A 14,326-nucleotide genomic window follows, 5' to 3' on the forward strand; every position below is an offset into this window, starting at 1 on the left:
CACAGTCTCCTAAAACCTTGCTGTCAGGTGGGCGACAAAACAGGACAGGAGGGTGATTTTGTAGGAGAGTCGGGCCACGGGCCTGCGTGTTCTCTCTGTCCCCGTAGTGCCGGAGTTCGTACGTGCTCCAGGCCCCGAGTTTGCGTTGCACATAATTCTAAAGGGCTCATGGCAAGCTGCGCCGGGGACACAGAGGGCAGGGATGGGGGGACCCTGCCCCCAGTGGACCAAGGACTCACTGCCGGACTCTAATATGTCTAGGTGTTTTTGTGACTTGCAGAAATACCTCCATCTTGTCTGGGCCTGGATCCACAGGAGACCCTGTCGAAGGTGAAGAATGTTCTGGAACAATGCAAGACCTGCCCAGGCTGCCCCCTGGAGCCAGCGTCCTGGGGTCTCTGTGCGGCATCCAGCAACGTGAGCTTGCAGGACCCCGAGGACCCCTCCTTCTTCTTGGAAGCTGAGGACGACTGGGAGGACCCAGAGGCCCTGAGCTCACTGCTGCTGTTCCTGAACGCCCCCGGGTACAAGGCCAGCTTCTGTGGCCTGTACGACGTGGCACTGCCATGGCTGAGCAGCATGTTCTGCAGCTTTAGCTATGAGGAGGAGCTGACTGAGTGCCTGGCACATGCCCGAGGGGCGGCCAAGAAAGCTGGCCTCTTCATGACCAGAGTCCGTGCCATCGTGGACTGCCTGGTGGCCCTGGCCTGGCTTCACGTGCTTCATGGACAGAGCCTGGTGACCCTGAACATCCTGCAGTCTGTCCAGGATGCAGTGGTGGCCAGAGAGGACCAGAGGGTGTAATGGCCAACATGCTGGCCGTGGCTGTGAAGAGGACAGGCCGGACGAGGCAGGCAGCTGAGGGCTACTACTGCGCCTTATGAGCGGCTTGGGACCTGGGCCATTGGAGGAACCAGGCAGTGGTGCTGGCCAATTTCGGGACCCTGTGCCTGCATGCAAGTGCCAGCAGGCTGGCCCAGCACTACCTCCTGGGGGCCATGCAGCTGTTCTCGAGGCTGCCCTGCAGGGAGTGTGGCCGAGACTTCACCCACGTACTCCTGCAGCTGGGCCACCTCTGCACCCGCCAGGGCCCAGCCCAGCAGGGCAAGGGCTACTATGAGTGGGCCCTTCTGGTCACCGTAGAAATAGGCCATGTGGAGAGTGAGTGCCCTAGTTCCTCCTGTGAGCCTTCTGGGGCCACTCGGGTCAGGGCTCACCTGGGGTTTATGATTCAGAAACAAGTGGTGGTTTTTGCACCATCGAAAGTGCTGAGCCATGTCCAGCAGCAGATGTTGGCAAGCGCCCTGGAGACAGGCGGTTCCCATGCAGGGCCAGGCCCTCTGTGGCCTACTGAGGCAGCCAGCTCTTCCTGGTTTGCCCAGGGACCATCCTGCCTTGGGCACTGAAAGTCCTGCATGCTGGGAATTCCTAGACATAACCCTGGGATCAAGGCAGGCTCGGCTGCGCTGGGACTTCGGGCCCCACCATGAGCCAGGCCCTGAACACCAGTTCTTGTGCCCGTGTTATCTGCTTGGTATGTTGGCAGCCTGCGCACCTGTCATCCCACTTCACAGAGGACACGGGGGCGGGTGATTGCCCAAAGCCGCAGAGCAGTTCATGCAAAAGCAGCTCGTTGTGCAGTGTGCCAGGCCCCACCCACAAATGGGGCTTGTGGGGTCCTCGGGTGGCAGAGACTGAGCGTGGGAATGTGAGCTTCAGGCCACAGAAGCCACAAAAGGGTGAATGGCGTGATGGCGGGGCAGCACTTGGCCCTGGGTTAGGGAAGCCTCTTTAGTCTAGAACCAGAGGGTTGAGAGCATTTAGTCAAGTAATAGTTGGTGGAGGAGAGGCTGGTGGTGTAGCCTGTGTGAAGGCCTAGGGGTGAGAGAGTGGGGGTGAGTGGTGGTGAGTGAGTGGAGGTGTGATGGAGTGAGTGGGGATGAGTGGGGGGGTGTGAGCGGGGATGAGTGGGGTGTGATGGGGTGAGTGAGCGGGTTGAGTGGGGTGTGAGTGGGGGTGAGTGAGCGGGAGTGGTAGCGGGGATGAGTGGGGTGGGAGCGGGGATGAGTGGGGTGTGATGGGGTGAGTGAGCGGGAGAGTGAGCGGGGTGAGTGGGGTGTGAATGGGGGTGAGTGAGCGGGAGTGGTAGCGGGGTTGAGTGGGGTGTGAGCGGGGATGAGTGAACAGGGCTTATGCAGGGAGGTGCAGAGTTGGGAGGGAGTGGGTTGGGTGCTGGATGGTGAGAAGCTCTTCTGGAGAGCTAAGCAGGGCCTGGGGCCTCAGGCTGTGGCTTGGCCTTTTCCGCAAGAGCACTGGGGAGCCATGGAGTGCTATCGAACAGTCACTGCAGACTGAGCAGTGAACGGACAGTAGGTGGGCAGGGCTGTCCGAAATCTAGGCCACAGAGAATAGATGAGGAAGTTGAGTCCAGGGAAATGGCTGAGACAAGGGATACTGTTGTGGGACCCTCTGTCTTGCAGCGCTTTGTCATGGCATAGTGAGACCACTCAGAGGTGCCTCCTGTGACCTGGACCAGAGCCCCAGGGGCTGTGACCAAAGCTGCCCATTTCCAGCACAGGCCTGGCACCCACTCCTGGCCCTAGGAGGGATAAGATTTTGGAAAGGACCGTGTGAAGGGGCCCCGGTCCCACACATCTGCCCAAGGAAGGTTGGGGGGTTCAGACCCAGGCTTCTTCCCCAGGGACATTCTCTTACTGGAAGGAGACCCTCCAGGAACCCAGTGCCCCAGCCCCCACTGCAGCCTCCAGTGGCTCTTGGCACAATAGCCTGTGGTACCTCCTCCTACGAGGCCCTCCCCGGGGTGCTGGGGGATTCAGACTTGGAAATGCAGGCCAGGGAACGGGGATCATGCTTCCCTGTCTCCCCACCCTGCGCTGAACGATCGAGGAGACCAAGGGCGGGGCTGATACCCCACATGCTTCCTTGGGGTCATTTTTGAGTCACTTTCGGTAGTTTGTGTCCTTCTAAGAATTTGGCTGTTGTGTCTAGATGGTCTGGTTTGTTGGTGTACAATTGTTCGTAGTGTTTTCGTGGAATCCTTTTATTTCTGTCAGGTCGGCAATAATGTTTCCTCTTTCATTTCTGATTTTAGAAACTTGGGTTTGTAATTTTTTATTTCTTCATTTTTATTAGAGATGGGGTCTCATCATGTTCCCCCGGGCTGGTCTTGAATGCTGGCCTCACGATCCTTCCACCTCAGCCTCACAAAGTGCTGGGATGACAGGCGTCAGCCATGGTGCTCAGTCTCTGATTTTAGTCATTTGTGTCCCGTCTTTCTTTCCTCGGTCAGTCTAGTGAACGATTTGTGAATTGTGTTATTTTCAAAAAACCCACCTTCGGTTCTGTTATCTCTTTTGTTTTTCCATTCTCTGTATTTTTACTTTCCATTTCCACTCTCACGTTTATTATTTTCTTCCTTTTATTCACTTTGGGTTTAGTTCTTTTTCTAGTTTCTCAAGGTGGAAGGTTAGGTTTTTGATTTGAGATTTTTCTTCTTTGAATGTAGACATTTACAGTTATAAATTTCCCTTTCAGCACTGCCTTAGCTGCATCTTGGAATTTTTGATACGTTGTGCTGTTTTTATTTTTAAAGACAGAGTTTTGCTCTATTGCCCAGGCTGGGGTGCAGTGGTGCAATCTTGGCTCACTGCAACTTCTACTCAGGTTAGAGCCATTCTCATGCCTCAGCCTCCCGAGTAGCTGGAATTACAGATGTGCACCACTCCACCCGGCTAATTTTTGTATTTTTTTTAAATATAGAGACGGGATTTCACCATGTTTCCCAGGCTGATCTCAAACTCCGGGACTCAAGCGATGCTCCTGCCTCGGCCTCCCACAGTGCTGGGATGAGAGGCGTGAGCCACCGCACTGGCCGGGGCTGTGCGTTTGTTTGCATTCTTCTCAAATTAGTTTTTGGTTTCCCTGCTGGTCTCTTTGACTCACTGGTTGTTTAGGAGTGTGTAGTTTTCACATATTTTTTGAATTTCCCACATTTCCTTCACTGTCGATTTCCAGTTTTGTGCCAGTACAGCTGAAGAACACCTCTGCTTTGGTCTCAGTCCTTCTCCATTCACTGAGGCTCGTTTTGTGGCCTGGCACATGGTCTGTCATGGGGAATGTCCCATGGGTGCTCGAGAGGACTGTGTATTCGGCTGTTGTTGGGTGGCGTGTGTGACAGATGTCCATTCGGCGTACCTGGTTTCCTATGTTAATCTCCGGAATGTTTCTGACACTAGAAAATCAGGCTTTGGGAGAGGCCAGTGAGCCTGTGGCTAGGGAGCCTGGTTGCATGAGAGAAGCATGTGTGGGAACGCCAGGGGCCAGCTTTGAATCCCATTCCCCCAACATGATGCCATGTGTGGCAGACGTGATGCTTGGCTTTGCTCTCTCAGGGTTCCATCTGTGACAGGGGCCACTTGTGCCCCTGGCCTCATCAGCTCAGGCTGAAGGCAGCCCTGATCCTGGCCAGAGGGTCTTTGTGAAGCAGAAATAGATGGCCTGGTGCAGGTGCCAAGCCCCTGCTGTTCACTCTGTGTCCATCCACAACCTCGGCCCTGGGAGTTGTAAAGAAGGCCGGCCTGTACCATGAGCATCTGCACCAAGATGTGCCCATGTCACAGTGTGCTTGGCGTCTGCCCTGGCACAGGTGCATGGCCTGTCTGCGCTCAGGCGCCCCGCCTATGGGGCCCAGGCTCACAGAGGTGTGAAGGAGGCAAGCAGGGGCCTCCGAGCCCAGCCAGCCTCGCTTCGATGCTGGGAGACTAACGTCTTCCATTTTGTCTTCTGCCCAGACCAGCTGCGGGCCGTCCAGTGGCTGTGCTACTTCTACAGCGCCGTCATGCCCAGCGAGGCCCAGTATGTCATCTACCACGATCTCCAGCTCTCCCTGGCCCGCAAGGTGGCCGACAAGGTGCTGGAGGGGCAGCTCCTGGAGACCATCAGTCAGCTGTACCTGTCCCTGGGCACGGAGCGGTAAGGGCTGGTTTTGCAGTGGTGGAGGTGGGGGCGGGCAGGGAGAAGGGCACAGGGAAGCTGGCCCAGGGCCCAGCAGCCCCTCTCCTTTTGATCATTTGGTGCTTTGGCATCAGATGCTTTGAGCTGGCCGGCCTGGGGTCATCCCAGGGCTGCTGCTGGCCCATGAGTCCCAGCTTGAGCCTCCCTTGTTGGGGCAAAGGTCACCTCAACCCCAGCAGAGGCAGTAGGTGCACTCTGGGCTGTTCTTCCTACTATGGTGGCTTTTGTCATCTTACCTGTGCCTGCCCCGAATCTTCACTCCTGGGCTTCGTCTGTCCCCTTAAATGTGACCACAGCAGCCACCTGTGGCTTCTCTCCCACAGAAGACAGATACAGTTGTGTCACCTGCTTCCCTGGGGCAGGGTTTCAAGGTCTCACATCCCATATTTGGCCTAGTCAGCTTCCCCCAAGCATCCTGACCTGGTGGGGTAACCATGGCCCTGACCACCCCACCCATAGGGCCCAGTGACATTGCTGCAGTCCCAGCCCCTTGAGTGTTGGACTTACTGAGAGAGCAGAGAAGGAGCCAGATTCCATAGGGACCTGGGAGACTGACTGTAGTCTTGGCCTCAAGTTCACAGAAGGAAAATGGGCTAGTGTGCTAGAGCCATGCTTCTCAAAGTGTAGTCCCTGGACCAGTAGAGCAGCATCCATGTCACCTAGGAGCTTGTGGCAAGTGGGAGTTCTAGGGCCTGCCCCAGGCCTGTGGAGTTGGAAGCTCTGGGGGCAGGGCCAGCAAGCTATAAGGACAGGCCTCCGGGTGACTGTGATGCCTGCACACCTTGAGAACCATCGGCCTAGATAGCCTCTGAACACTAACGGCTCCTGGTGCGTCTGGAGGAGACACAGGCCATGACTGGGAGGCAGGGGAGATGGACTAGCACACTCCTCCTGCCACAGGGCAGCATGATGCTCGATTCCCTCAGAAGGATGTCCTTCATCTTTTCCATGCCGTGTGTGTTCACTCTGGCCATCCCAGCAGCCTGGGAAGGGCAGAACACTGCACACACAAGAGGGCCGTTCCCAGTCCCCACATGCCAGATTCATCTGTCACCAGACCCACGGGAGGAGGCAGACTGGTTCCAGGAGGATGAGAGCCCTTGTTCTGACACCTGTGTCTGATTCCAGTGATTCTAGGGCCTACAAATCCTCTCTGGACTACACCAAACGAAGTCTGGGGATTTTCATTGACCTCCAGAGGAGAGAGGAGGCACATGCCTGGCTGCAAGCAGGGAAGATCTATTACCTCCTGCGGCAGAGCGAGCTGGTGGACCTGTACATCCAGGTGAGTGGCAAGGGATGCAGGAGGACTCCTGTGCTGTTCACTCTCTGTCCATCCACCCATCCATTCACCCTTCCATCATCTATTTACCTGTCCATCCTTCCATCCATCCATCATCCATCCATCATTCATCCATCCTTTTATCATCCATCTATTCACCCGTCTATCCATCCATTCACCTGTCCATCCACCCATCCGTTCATCCTTCCATCACCTATTTACCTGTTCATTCTTCTATCCATCCATCATCCATCATCCATCCACTCGCCTGCTCATCCTTCCATCCATCCATCCATTCACCTGTTCATCCATCCGTCCCTTTATCATCCATTCATTCAGCCACCATCCATCCATCTGTTCGTCCGTTCATCCTTCCATCATCCATCCATTCACCTGTTCATCCATCCATCATCCATCCATCATTCATCCACCTACCAATTGATCCTTCCATTCATCCATCCTCTCACCCATCCATCCATTCACCGTTCGTCCATCCACCCACCCACCAATCTACCTATTAATGCATCCCTCCATTCATCTATCTGTCCATTTGTTTATCCATACATTCGTCTGTCCACCATCTATCCATCCACATGTACATACATCATCTACCCTCCACCCATCCATACATTATCTACCCACCCATACATACACACATCATTCCACCCACCCACCCATCCATCCATTCATCCATCCATCCATCCAAGCATTCATCTATCCACACACCCTTCCATCCATCCATGTGTCTTCATCTCGTCATCCATTCATCCATCCATCCACTCATTCCTAAGCCACTGCTGAGCACCTGTTGTGTGCCTTTTCCCTCCCTCCAACTGGTTCCCTCACATCCTCCTCCGGTGGCCAGCATCTTCTCCCTGAGGGCAGAGGCACGGCCCCTCACAGTGCACAGCACTTGCTGGTATACAGCACATCCTCAAATAATGTGACCACTCAGTTAACACACAGAAGAACTTGCTCCAAGCGACACGTGGCACACCTCCTTACAAAATGAATCTATCATAGTGGCTGTTTTCAGAGGCTTTCCGAAACACTGTGTGATCTGGTACAAATTGTGAAGCCCAGGAGCCTGGTGAAGCTTTCATTATTGAGCACCTGCTGTATACCTCCTTGAGCTGAGGAGAGGGATCAAGAGCTCATGGCCAAGAGGGGACCAGGCCCACCCACAAACACTGAAACACTGCTGATGTGGCAGGGATGTGACAACGCAGAAAGGAGACAGGGGCTGGGCTCCCAGCAATTTAGGGGCCACGGAGACTGGTTTGAGTGCAGGGGGAGTGGGCTAGGGCTACCCCTGGTGGTAGGATTCACAGGTGTCGGGCTCCTGGGCTGCAGCTGCTCAGTCACCTCCTGGCACTCAGGTGCATCAGTTCATTGTCCTCATGCCAGTGGTGGGGGCAGCCTCCATGCACAGGGTCTGAAAAATGCTCAGGTGTACCTGTAGTGTGTGGGAGAAAAGAGGCTGGCAAAGGTGCGCGTAGCCACGTTGCTAGGTGTGGGTCTGGAGCGAACTTCTGTCTCCTTTCAGGTGGCACAGAATGTGGACGTGCACACAGGCGACTCGGGCCCTGGGAGCAGGAGGAAGGCATGTCCTTCTACCGAGTGAGCTGGCCTGTGGGCTGATGTGGGTGGGCCTCAGTGGGGCACCTGGTGGTCTGAGGCATATGACCATGCCGCTGCCCGGGAAAAACGCTCGGAGCCTGGACGTGACAATTGCTCTACCCTTGTACCTGATGACCTCAAGCAACCATGAGCGGGAAGTCCTGTCCCCATCTTCCAGATGAGGAAACTGAGGCTCAGAGAGGCACAGGGACATGTCAAAGGACACACAGCATATCAGTGGGAGGCCCAGGTCTGCATGTACCCCGAAGTGGGACGACTTCTCCTTTCCTCTGAGCTCACAGTGTGGCTCAGCCCTGGGCACAGATCAGTGTGGTGTTTCTAGAGCAGAGAGGAGGTTGGCTCCCCCCAGTCAGACCCCCAGTGCTCAGGTGGGAGAGGCTGGTTTGAGGCTGTCGGGAGTAGCTGGATGGGCCTCAGGTGACTCTTCAGCCCCCAACTTGGGTGTCTGAACTATGTGTTATCCCACAGCACAGAGCTGTGTCGAGGTGCAGGAGTAGCTGGGGTGTGGGAAGCTCCAAGCACATGTTTGAGCTCTGACGAGGACTCTGCGCAAGGTGGGTGCTGTGGGAAACCTGACCCCACCTGCCTGTGTGGTAGGACCAGGCCCTGCCCCTGGCAGTGACTACGGACAACCGCAGGGTGGAGCCGCAGCTACAGCTGTGCAGCAAGCTGGTGGCACTCCTGGTCACAATGGAGAAGCCACAGGAGGGCTTGGAGGTTGCCCACATGGTCCTAGCACTCAGCATCACTCTGGGTACGTCCCCTGAGCCCCCACCCTGCCAGGACCCACACTTTGCCAGAGCCCAGCCTCTGGGTCTGCAGGCCAGGAGCTGAAACAGCTGCTGGATTTTCCTGGTCTCCTGTCCAGGCAGGCAGATCTGCCCAACTGGCTTCCCCGTCCGGCTGTGAGGAACAGCCCGAGGTCTCTCACGCAGTGCAGAGTTCCCTGCCTGACTGAGCTCTGCTTCCTCTGCCTGTTCCCGCTGCTGACCACAAGGGCCGCCCAGTGTGCCCTCTGCCTTCTAGACATGCCAGGCATCTCGTTGGTCCCTGTATGTGCCAGGCTGAGTGGCATATTCCCTTTGTCTTGTGCCTTTCCCACCGTCATCAACCACACGGCTCTCTGGCTGATAAAATCCCAGTTCCCCTTCCAGCAGTCTGCCCCTTAAGGCCGGGCATCCCCTGGTGCTGTGCCAGGGTCGTCTGTCCCCCTCCAGAGACAGCGAACCCTAGGCAGGCCACATGTGCCAGTGCCTTGTGTCCTGTGGACCAGTACACAGTAGGTGTGCAGCTGACTTCCCAAGGTAGGGGGATCTGATCGTGACACACCCAGGAGGAGTCAGATGTCACATCTGTGGGTTGCCTGCAGCTGGGGTACCCGGGAGCACCTGAACTGCATGGGCTCCCCTGGTTAAAACCAGTGAGCAGAGGCAGGTGGCTATGTGTAGACACAGAGCTGGGCCATCCAGGTCCGACTTTGCCAAAGCCTCACAGTAGACAGGGGCAGGCCTTATTAATTCTGCTTTCCAGACGGGAAAGTGAGTCTGGTGACCACAGGTGCCTGGAGGCAAGCCACGAGTGCTGCCTGGGGTCTGTATACCTGCTCCTGAGGGGCCTGTGCCCTGCCTGCCCCAGGGAGCCACGTCCTCACACCTGCCCCTTTGGCCTGCACCCCAGGGGACCGGCTGAATGAGCGCATGGCCTACCACCGGCTGGGCCATGACAAGCTGGCGGAGCACTTCTACCTCAAGACCCTGTAGCTCTGCAACTTGCCACTGGGGTTCGACGAGGAGACCCTCTACTACGTGAAGGTGTACCTGATGCTCCGTGACATCATCTTCTACGACCTGAAGGTGGGAGGGAGGGGCAGGGCTCGGGGTGTTCCCAGTCCCCTTGGAGTGGGATCTCCACCCAGACCCGAGGCCTGGGTTCCAGCCTTCCTTAGAAATGGCCCAGTGGCCGCCCTGGAGCTCTATGCCCGGCTGGAGGAGCCAGCAAGGTTAGCAGATACAATTCAGCTCCCAAGATGGCCAGGCCCCACCCTCAGGAACTCAGTCTCAGCCAGGGAGGCTGACACATGAGTGGGCAATGGTGGCCTCTGGGTTAAGAAGGAGGATTGTAGTCAGGGAGGCCCTCCTGGAGGAGGTGACATCAAAGCTGAGTCTTGACAGTCAAGTGTCAAGGTGCATTTAACAAAGAAAATAGGGTCGGGAGAAGGACATTTCGGAGGACAGCATCATCCTCACATTGAATCCACGTTGCAAGATCCAACCCAAATCCTGGCACCTCCTCTAGGAAGCCTGCGCAGGGTGCCAGCCTGCACGGAGCAACTCCTTCCTGGAGTCCCGAGACACCTTGAATCTTCACATCACCCAGGAAGGGTGGGGTGGGACCAGTATCTTACCATTGGGTTCACAAACAGGGAAACCCCAGCTCAGGGCAGGTGCAGTGGGGCGGGGCCCCAGCCAGCCAGGCTGAGGCCTTGCTGGGTCGGGTGTGTCTGGAGGGGACGTGCTGTGCTCTGTCTGCCCCAGCCTTGCAGGGCTGGAGAGCTAGGACTGGCAGACTCAGACCTGGGCTGTCTCCACCCCTCTGCCCCGCAGGCACCGCCCTTCCTTAGCATCACACCGGCACCGCGTCAGTACTCGTTATGGGCTGAGGGGCCAGGGCACTCCAGTCCAGGGGCCGAGATCTTGGAGGCCTTAGAACAACTTGAGGAGCGGGGCAGCCCTAAGACCCTGCCCTGTATCCCCCACTGCAGGCCTACGGAGGCCCGACATGCCTCAGCCCAGTGCTGGCGACACCTGGTGGTCAGATGTGGTCCCTGTGGCCTCCCAAGTCCCAGCCAGACATGGAGGTGCCAGGTGTCAGGCCCAGGGGGACGCTGCTCACTGCTCAGGGGCTTGCCTGGGACCCAGGGGGACGGGCCTCCCAGAAGAGGCCTTTCTCTCTCTTGGTCAAGCCTGCCGCCCACTCCGCCTGTCCAGGAGAAAGGAAAGCGCCAAGTAGTACCTGAGAGGCCAAAGTCCATGGTTGGGGTCGGGGGACAGTGGCCTCCTTCACCTCCTTCCCATGCACAGCCCTCTGGGCCTCATCGTGAGTATGCTGTCAGCGCAGGCCAGCTTCCCACAGGGAGGCCCCCTTGGAATTCCCCAAGGGCGGCTGTCTTTCCAAGGCTACACCCTCCTCCTTGTATAGGAGGCTCTGGACCCAGGGCCCAGAGGAGTGGGAGAAAAAGCCGGGCTGGATGGGACCTGGAAGGCTGGCAGAGAAGCAGGGGTAAATGGGCATCTTTGCCAACTGCCTCTAAAATGGTGTCCCCTTTAGTCTACACATGAGAGTGAGCCCTGGAATAGGGTGGATTAGGTGTGTCCTGGCTCAGCCTGCCACTCAGTAGCTGCTGTACACACTACAGGCAGATGAAAATGCACACAGGCACAGGCACACACAGGTGCGCGCACACACACAGGGACACGTACACACAGGCACATGTAGAGACATATGCTTTGGCTGGCTCCTTCCTGTTTAGTTGGGAAGTCCCCACCCCTTCAGGAAGCCTTTGCCTTTCACCCCTGGCTGAGTCTGGGACCTCCTGGGCTTCCCTCTGCCACAGCCCGGACCACCCTGTGTGGTCAGTGTTCACTCCCAAGGCCCTCAGACTGGGAGCAAGGACGTTAGGCTCAGCCACGCACCCAGCACAGAGTCCAGTGTTCGGCTGGGCTGGGGGCATTGGATGAGCAGTGGCGGTGACTTGGGGCCTTCTCACGCCCCTGCTGTGTGTGTGGGGTGGGACAGTGAGGGAATGGACTGCTGCATCTTGGACTTTGTCATTGGGAGCCATCTTGAGATGGTAAAGAGGGACAGGCCAGGCATGGGTCTTAGAGAGGTCCCTTAGGTGACCCCCATGTGGAGGAGGAGCCTGGGGAGAAGCCGGGTGGGGGATGGGAGGGTCAAGGAGGAGGTCTGGGAGACGGCATCCCATCCCAGCGATGGTGAGTTTGAGCCAAAGATGCATTGACAATGAGAGTGGATGTCTGGGGAGTCACACTCCGTCAATATTTCAGGGAACATTGCCAGAGTGGACACCTGTGAGATGGTTTTCTACCTGGCCTGGCCCCTGGAGGGCCTGGAAATGGTCAGCATGGACAGGGGCCAGAAGGGAGCCTGGGTCACTCAACACTGTGCCCCTGCTGTGGCTTGGAGCCACGGGTCCTGCATGGAACTCTCAGAGCAGGCACGATCTGCCCTGACCTCAGCCCATGGGGAAAGCAGCCACTGCCGGCAGAGAGGGTGGCACTGGGGCAGGAGGCTTGGGGTGAGTGGGGTGTAGGGACAGTCAGGAAGGCTTCCAGGGGTATCAGGGTCGTCCCCACCTCCTGCAGCTGAGACCACAGCAGTGTCACAGGCTTCGGGGTTCATGGGGTGAGCCAGCATTGGCTGGACATGTGGAATGACCTGGAGACAGGAATGGCCTCTGGGAAGATGGGCTCCGAGTCCCCCTTTTGCTGAGCATGGCCTGTCCCCTTCAGAACCCATTTGATGCAGCCGGGTATTACCAGCTGGCACTGGCAGCTGCCGTGGACCTGGGCAACAAGAAGGCACAGCTGAAGATCTATACGCAGCTGGCCACCATCTCCCACAACTTCCTCCTGGACCGCGAGAAGTCGCTCTTCTTCTACCAGAAGGCCAGGACCTTTGCCACCGAGCTCAACGTCCACAGGGTCAACCTACCTCCTCTGCCACACTGCGGGTGGGCCCCTTGGTTGACCCCAGCCACCCTCGCTGAGGACAGCATCCAAGGGAGTGGGTATTGTGCAAGGAGGATGGTCTCCTGCCTCTCCTGGTGTCTCCCGTGGCTCATTTTCTGGGAAATGGAGGAATGAAAGCAGGGTTCATATAGCAATAAATTTTTTTTTGCAATAACATACCGAAGTCCCCAGGGCATCCTTCCCTGTGTGCTTCCTGGGCTGGGTCTAGGGGCCAGCTCCTTCCCTTGTGGCAGCCCTCTGATCTTGGGGATGAGAAGGACCCTGAGTCCAACAGACCTGGGCCAGGTCACCATGAGCCTCGGTTTCCTCGGCGGCCAGAGGGGAGATGGTGGTGGAACTCCCTGGGCAGCTCCCTGCTCTCCCTGCTCAGAGCTTTTACTGCAGGTCTCGTACTGCCCTTGCCTTTAACCTTCAGGCCACTATGCCCAAATGTGGGGGCTCCATTGAAGAAATAGAGGCACAGAGAGGTTAGGTGTCTGGCCCACCGTCACACAGCAGGTAGGGGTGGAAACGAAGAGCCCAGTACACTGACCACCACACCACCCTGCCAGCCTGCAGCGAGGAAGGTGTCCCCCATTAGGACCCAAGGTCAGCTCCTGGAGCTCTCTTGTGGTGTCAGGAGAGCCACAGGCCAGTGAGGGTGGCGACGGGGATCCCTCACTTAGTCTCCTCTGCTCCCAGACTTGGTTGGGCCGAGCCTGGCCAGTCCCACCTCTGGCCACTGGTCAGCCCTGCGGGAAGTGAGATGCAGGGATTTCCACCTGTGTAGACGCTGCTACCCAGTATTGAAAGCCTTATCTGGGCTGACCCCATCCATCCCCACATGCCCCTCCCCTTCTGGCCCCCGGACCTCATCCCAGAGCCAGGAATCCCAGGTTTTCCTTCTTGGAATCTCTTGGCCCCAGGGAATACAGTTCACACGGTCTATTTGCCAGTTTACACAAGAAAACAGAGGTTCAGAGACTATGGGTGTCCCACGTGATTCTCACGTACACTGCACTCTCCCAGGCCCCTCTTTTAAACACTTCAAATGAGGTGACTTTCACATCGCATGCAACTATTTCAACGCGAATAATGTGGTGGCATTTGTGCATTCACAGTCCTGTGCAACCACTCACGCCATCTAGTTTCAAAATGTATTCATCTCCCCAGAAGAAACCTCCCATCCTCAGTAAGTAGTTACCCCTCCTTGGTATCCCCCAAGCCCCTCGTTTAATGGAAGGGGAAACTGAGGCCCCGAGAGAGACTTGCCAGTGGGCGGAGCTCTGATAATAAGGAATCAGGCACCCATCTGCTGGTTCAATCCTGGGTTGGTTTTCCACCCAGCAGAGGTGACAGAGCCAGGAGGTTCTGGGACCCCATGCTTGCAGCCAGAGCCCTACCCTGAGCCTCCCCAGCAGGGGGCAGCAGAGAGCTTTCCAGAACCGGCCGCGGGGCTGGTGGGAAGCAGCGGGTCAGAGCTGCTGACAAACCTCACGAAGACCCCAGATCGCTGTCTCTGTGGGTTGGGTTTGGGAATTGGAGAGGCCGCCGCATGATTGGAAACTTGAAGACAGCACGGCCTGGCTGGAGCAGCCGGAAGCGTCGTCACGTTGAGTGA

The 14,326-nt window shown here is 57.0% G+C and overlaps 3 protein-coding genes and 1 long non-coding RNA gene across 16 annotated transcripts in view; 3 read left to right on the forward strand and 1 right to left on the reverse strand.

The window, feature by feature from the left end:
- LOC140711182 (SH3 domain and tetratricopeptide repeat-containing protein 1-like) overlaps positions 1–4,986 on the forward strand; it is a 36,009-nt gene extending 31,023 nt beyond the window's left edge. For 7 of the 12 annotated variants that reach the window (XR_012092321.1, XR_012092318.1, XR_012092317.1 and 4 more), the window contains one exon: positions 281–357. Coding sequence is in view for 3 of the 12 variants with exons in the window: in XM_073014088.1 (XP_072870189.1) it covers positions 281–804 (524 nt within the window). In the remaining 9 variants the exon portion in view is untranslated. Of the gene's footprint in view, positions 1–280; positions 1,612–4,811 lie in introns of those variants that run through there. The other 5 variants (XM_073014088.1, XM_073014089.1, XM_073014090.1 and 2 more) reach the window with 3 other exon arrangements.
- Positions 1–14,326, reverse strand: part of LOC119622944 (uncharacterized) — a 157,297-nt gene that overhangs the window by 4,815 nt on the left and 138,156 nt on the right. The gene's annotated exons all lie outside the window — the stretch shown is intronic.
- Positions 5,962–8,082, forward strand: LOC140711184 (SH3 domain and tetratricopeptide repeat-containing protein 1-like). The gene is made up of 2 exons (XM_073014094.1): positions 5,962–6,319; positions 7,863–8,082. The coding sequence occupies exons 1-2, from the start codon at positions 6,125–6,127 to the stop codon at positions 7,938–7,940; spliced, it is 273 nt and encodes a 90-aa protein (XP_072870195.1). The 5' UTR covers positions 5,962–6,124; the 3' UTR covers positions 7,941–8,082.
- On the forward strand, positions 7,700–12,882 carry LOC140711183 (SH3 domain and tetratricopeptide repeat-containing protein 1-like). Of its 2 annotated transcripts, XM_073014093.1 has the most exons (3): positions 7,700–7,936; positions 9,635–9,810; positions 12,487–12,882. In XM_073014093.1, the coding sequence occupies exons 2-3, from the start codon at positions 9,778–9,780 to the stop codon at positions 12,838–12,840; spliced, it is 387 nt and encodes a 128-aa protein (XP_072870194.1). In that variant the 5' UTR covers positions 7,700–7,936; positions 9,635–9,777; the 3' UTR covers positions 12,841–12,882. The 2 variants fall into 2 exon arrangements, with proteins under 2 accessions (XP_072870194.1, XP_072870193.1); XM_073014092.1 differs by lacking the exon at positions 7,700–7,936 and having other exon boundaries at positions 9,510–9,810.

Source organism: Chlorocebus sabaeus, unplaced genomic scaffold (genome assembly GCF_047675955.1).
Source record: "Chlorocebus sabaeus isolate Y175 unplaced genomic scaffold, mChlSab1.0.hap1 unalloc_scaffold_255, whole genome shotgun sequence".
NCBI classification, from domain to species: Eukaryota; Metazoa; Chordata; class Mammalia; order Primates; family Cercopithecidae; genus Chlorocebus; species Chlorocebus sabaeus.

Bases quoted from the DNA above. Each gene is read 5' to 3' on its own strand.
- LOC140711183 (XM_073014093.1), top strand. From the start codon at position 9,778: ATGCTCCGTGACATCATCTTCTACGACCTGAAG. The intron at 9,811-12,486 runs GTGGGAGGGAGG...TGTCCCCTTCAG, and splicing joins TCATCTTCTACGACCTGAAG to AACCCATTTGATGCAGCCGG.
- LOC140711184 (XM_073014094.1), top strand. From the start codon at position 6,125: ATGAGAGCCCTTGTTCTGACACCTGTGTCTGATTCCAGTGATTCTAGG. The intron at 6,320-7,862 runs GTGAGTGGCAAG...GTCTCCTTTCAG, and splicing joins TGGTGGACCTGTACATCCAG to GTGGCACAGAATGTGGACGT.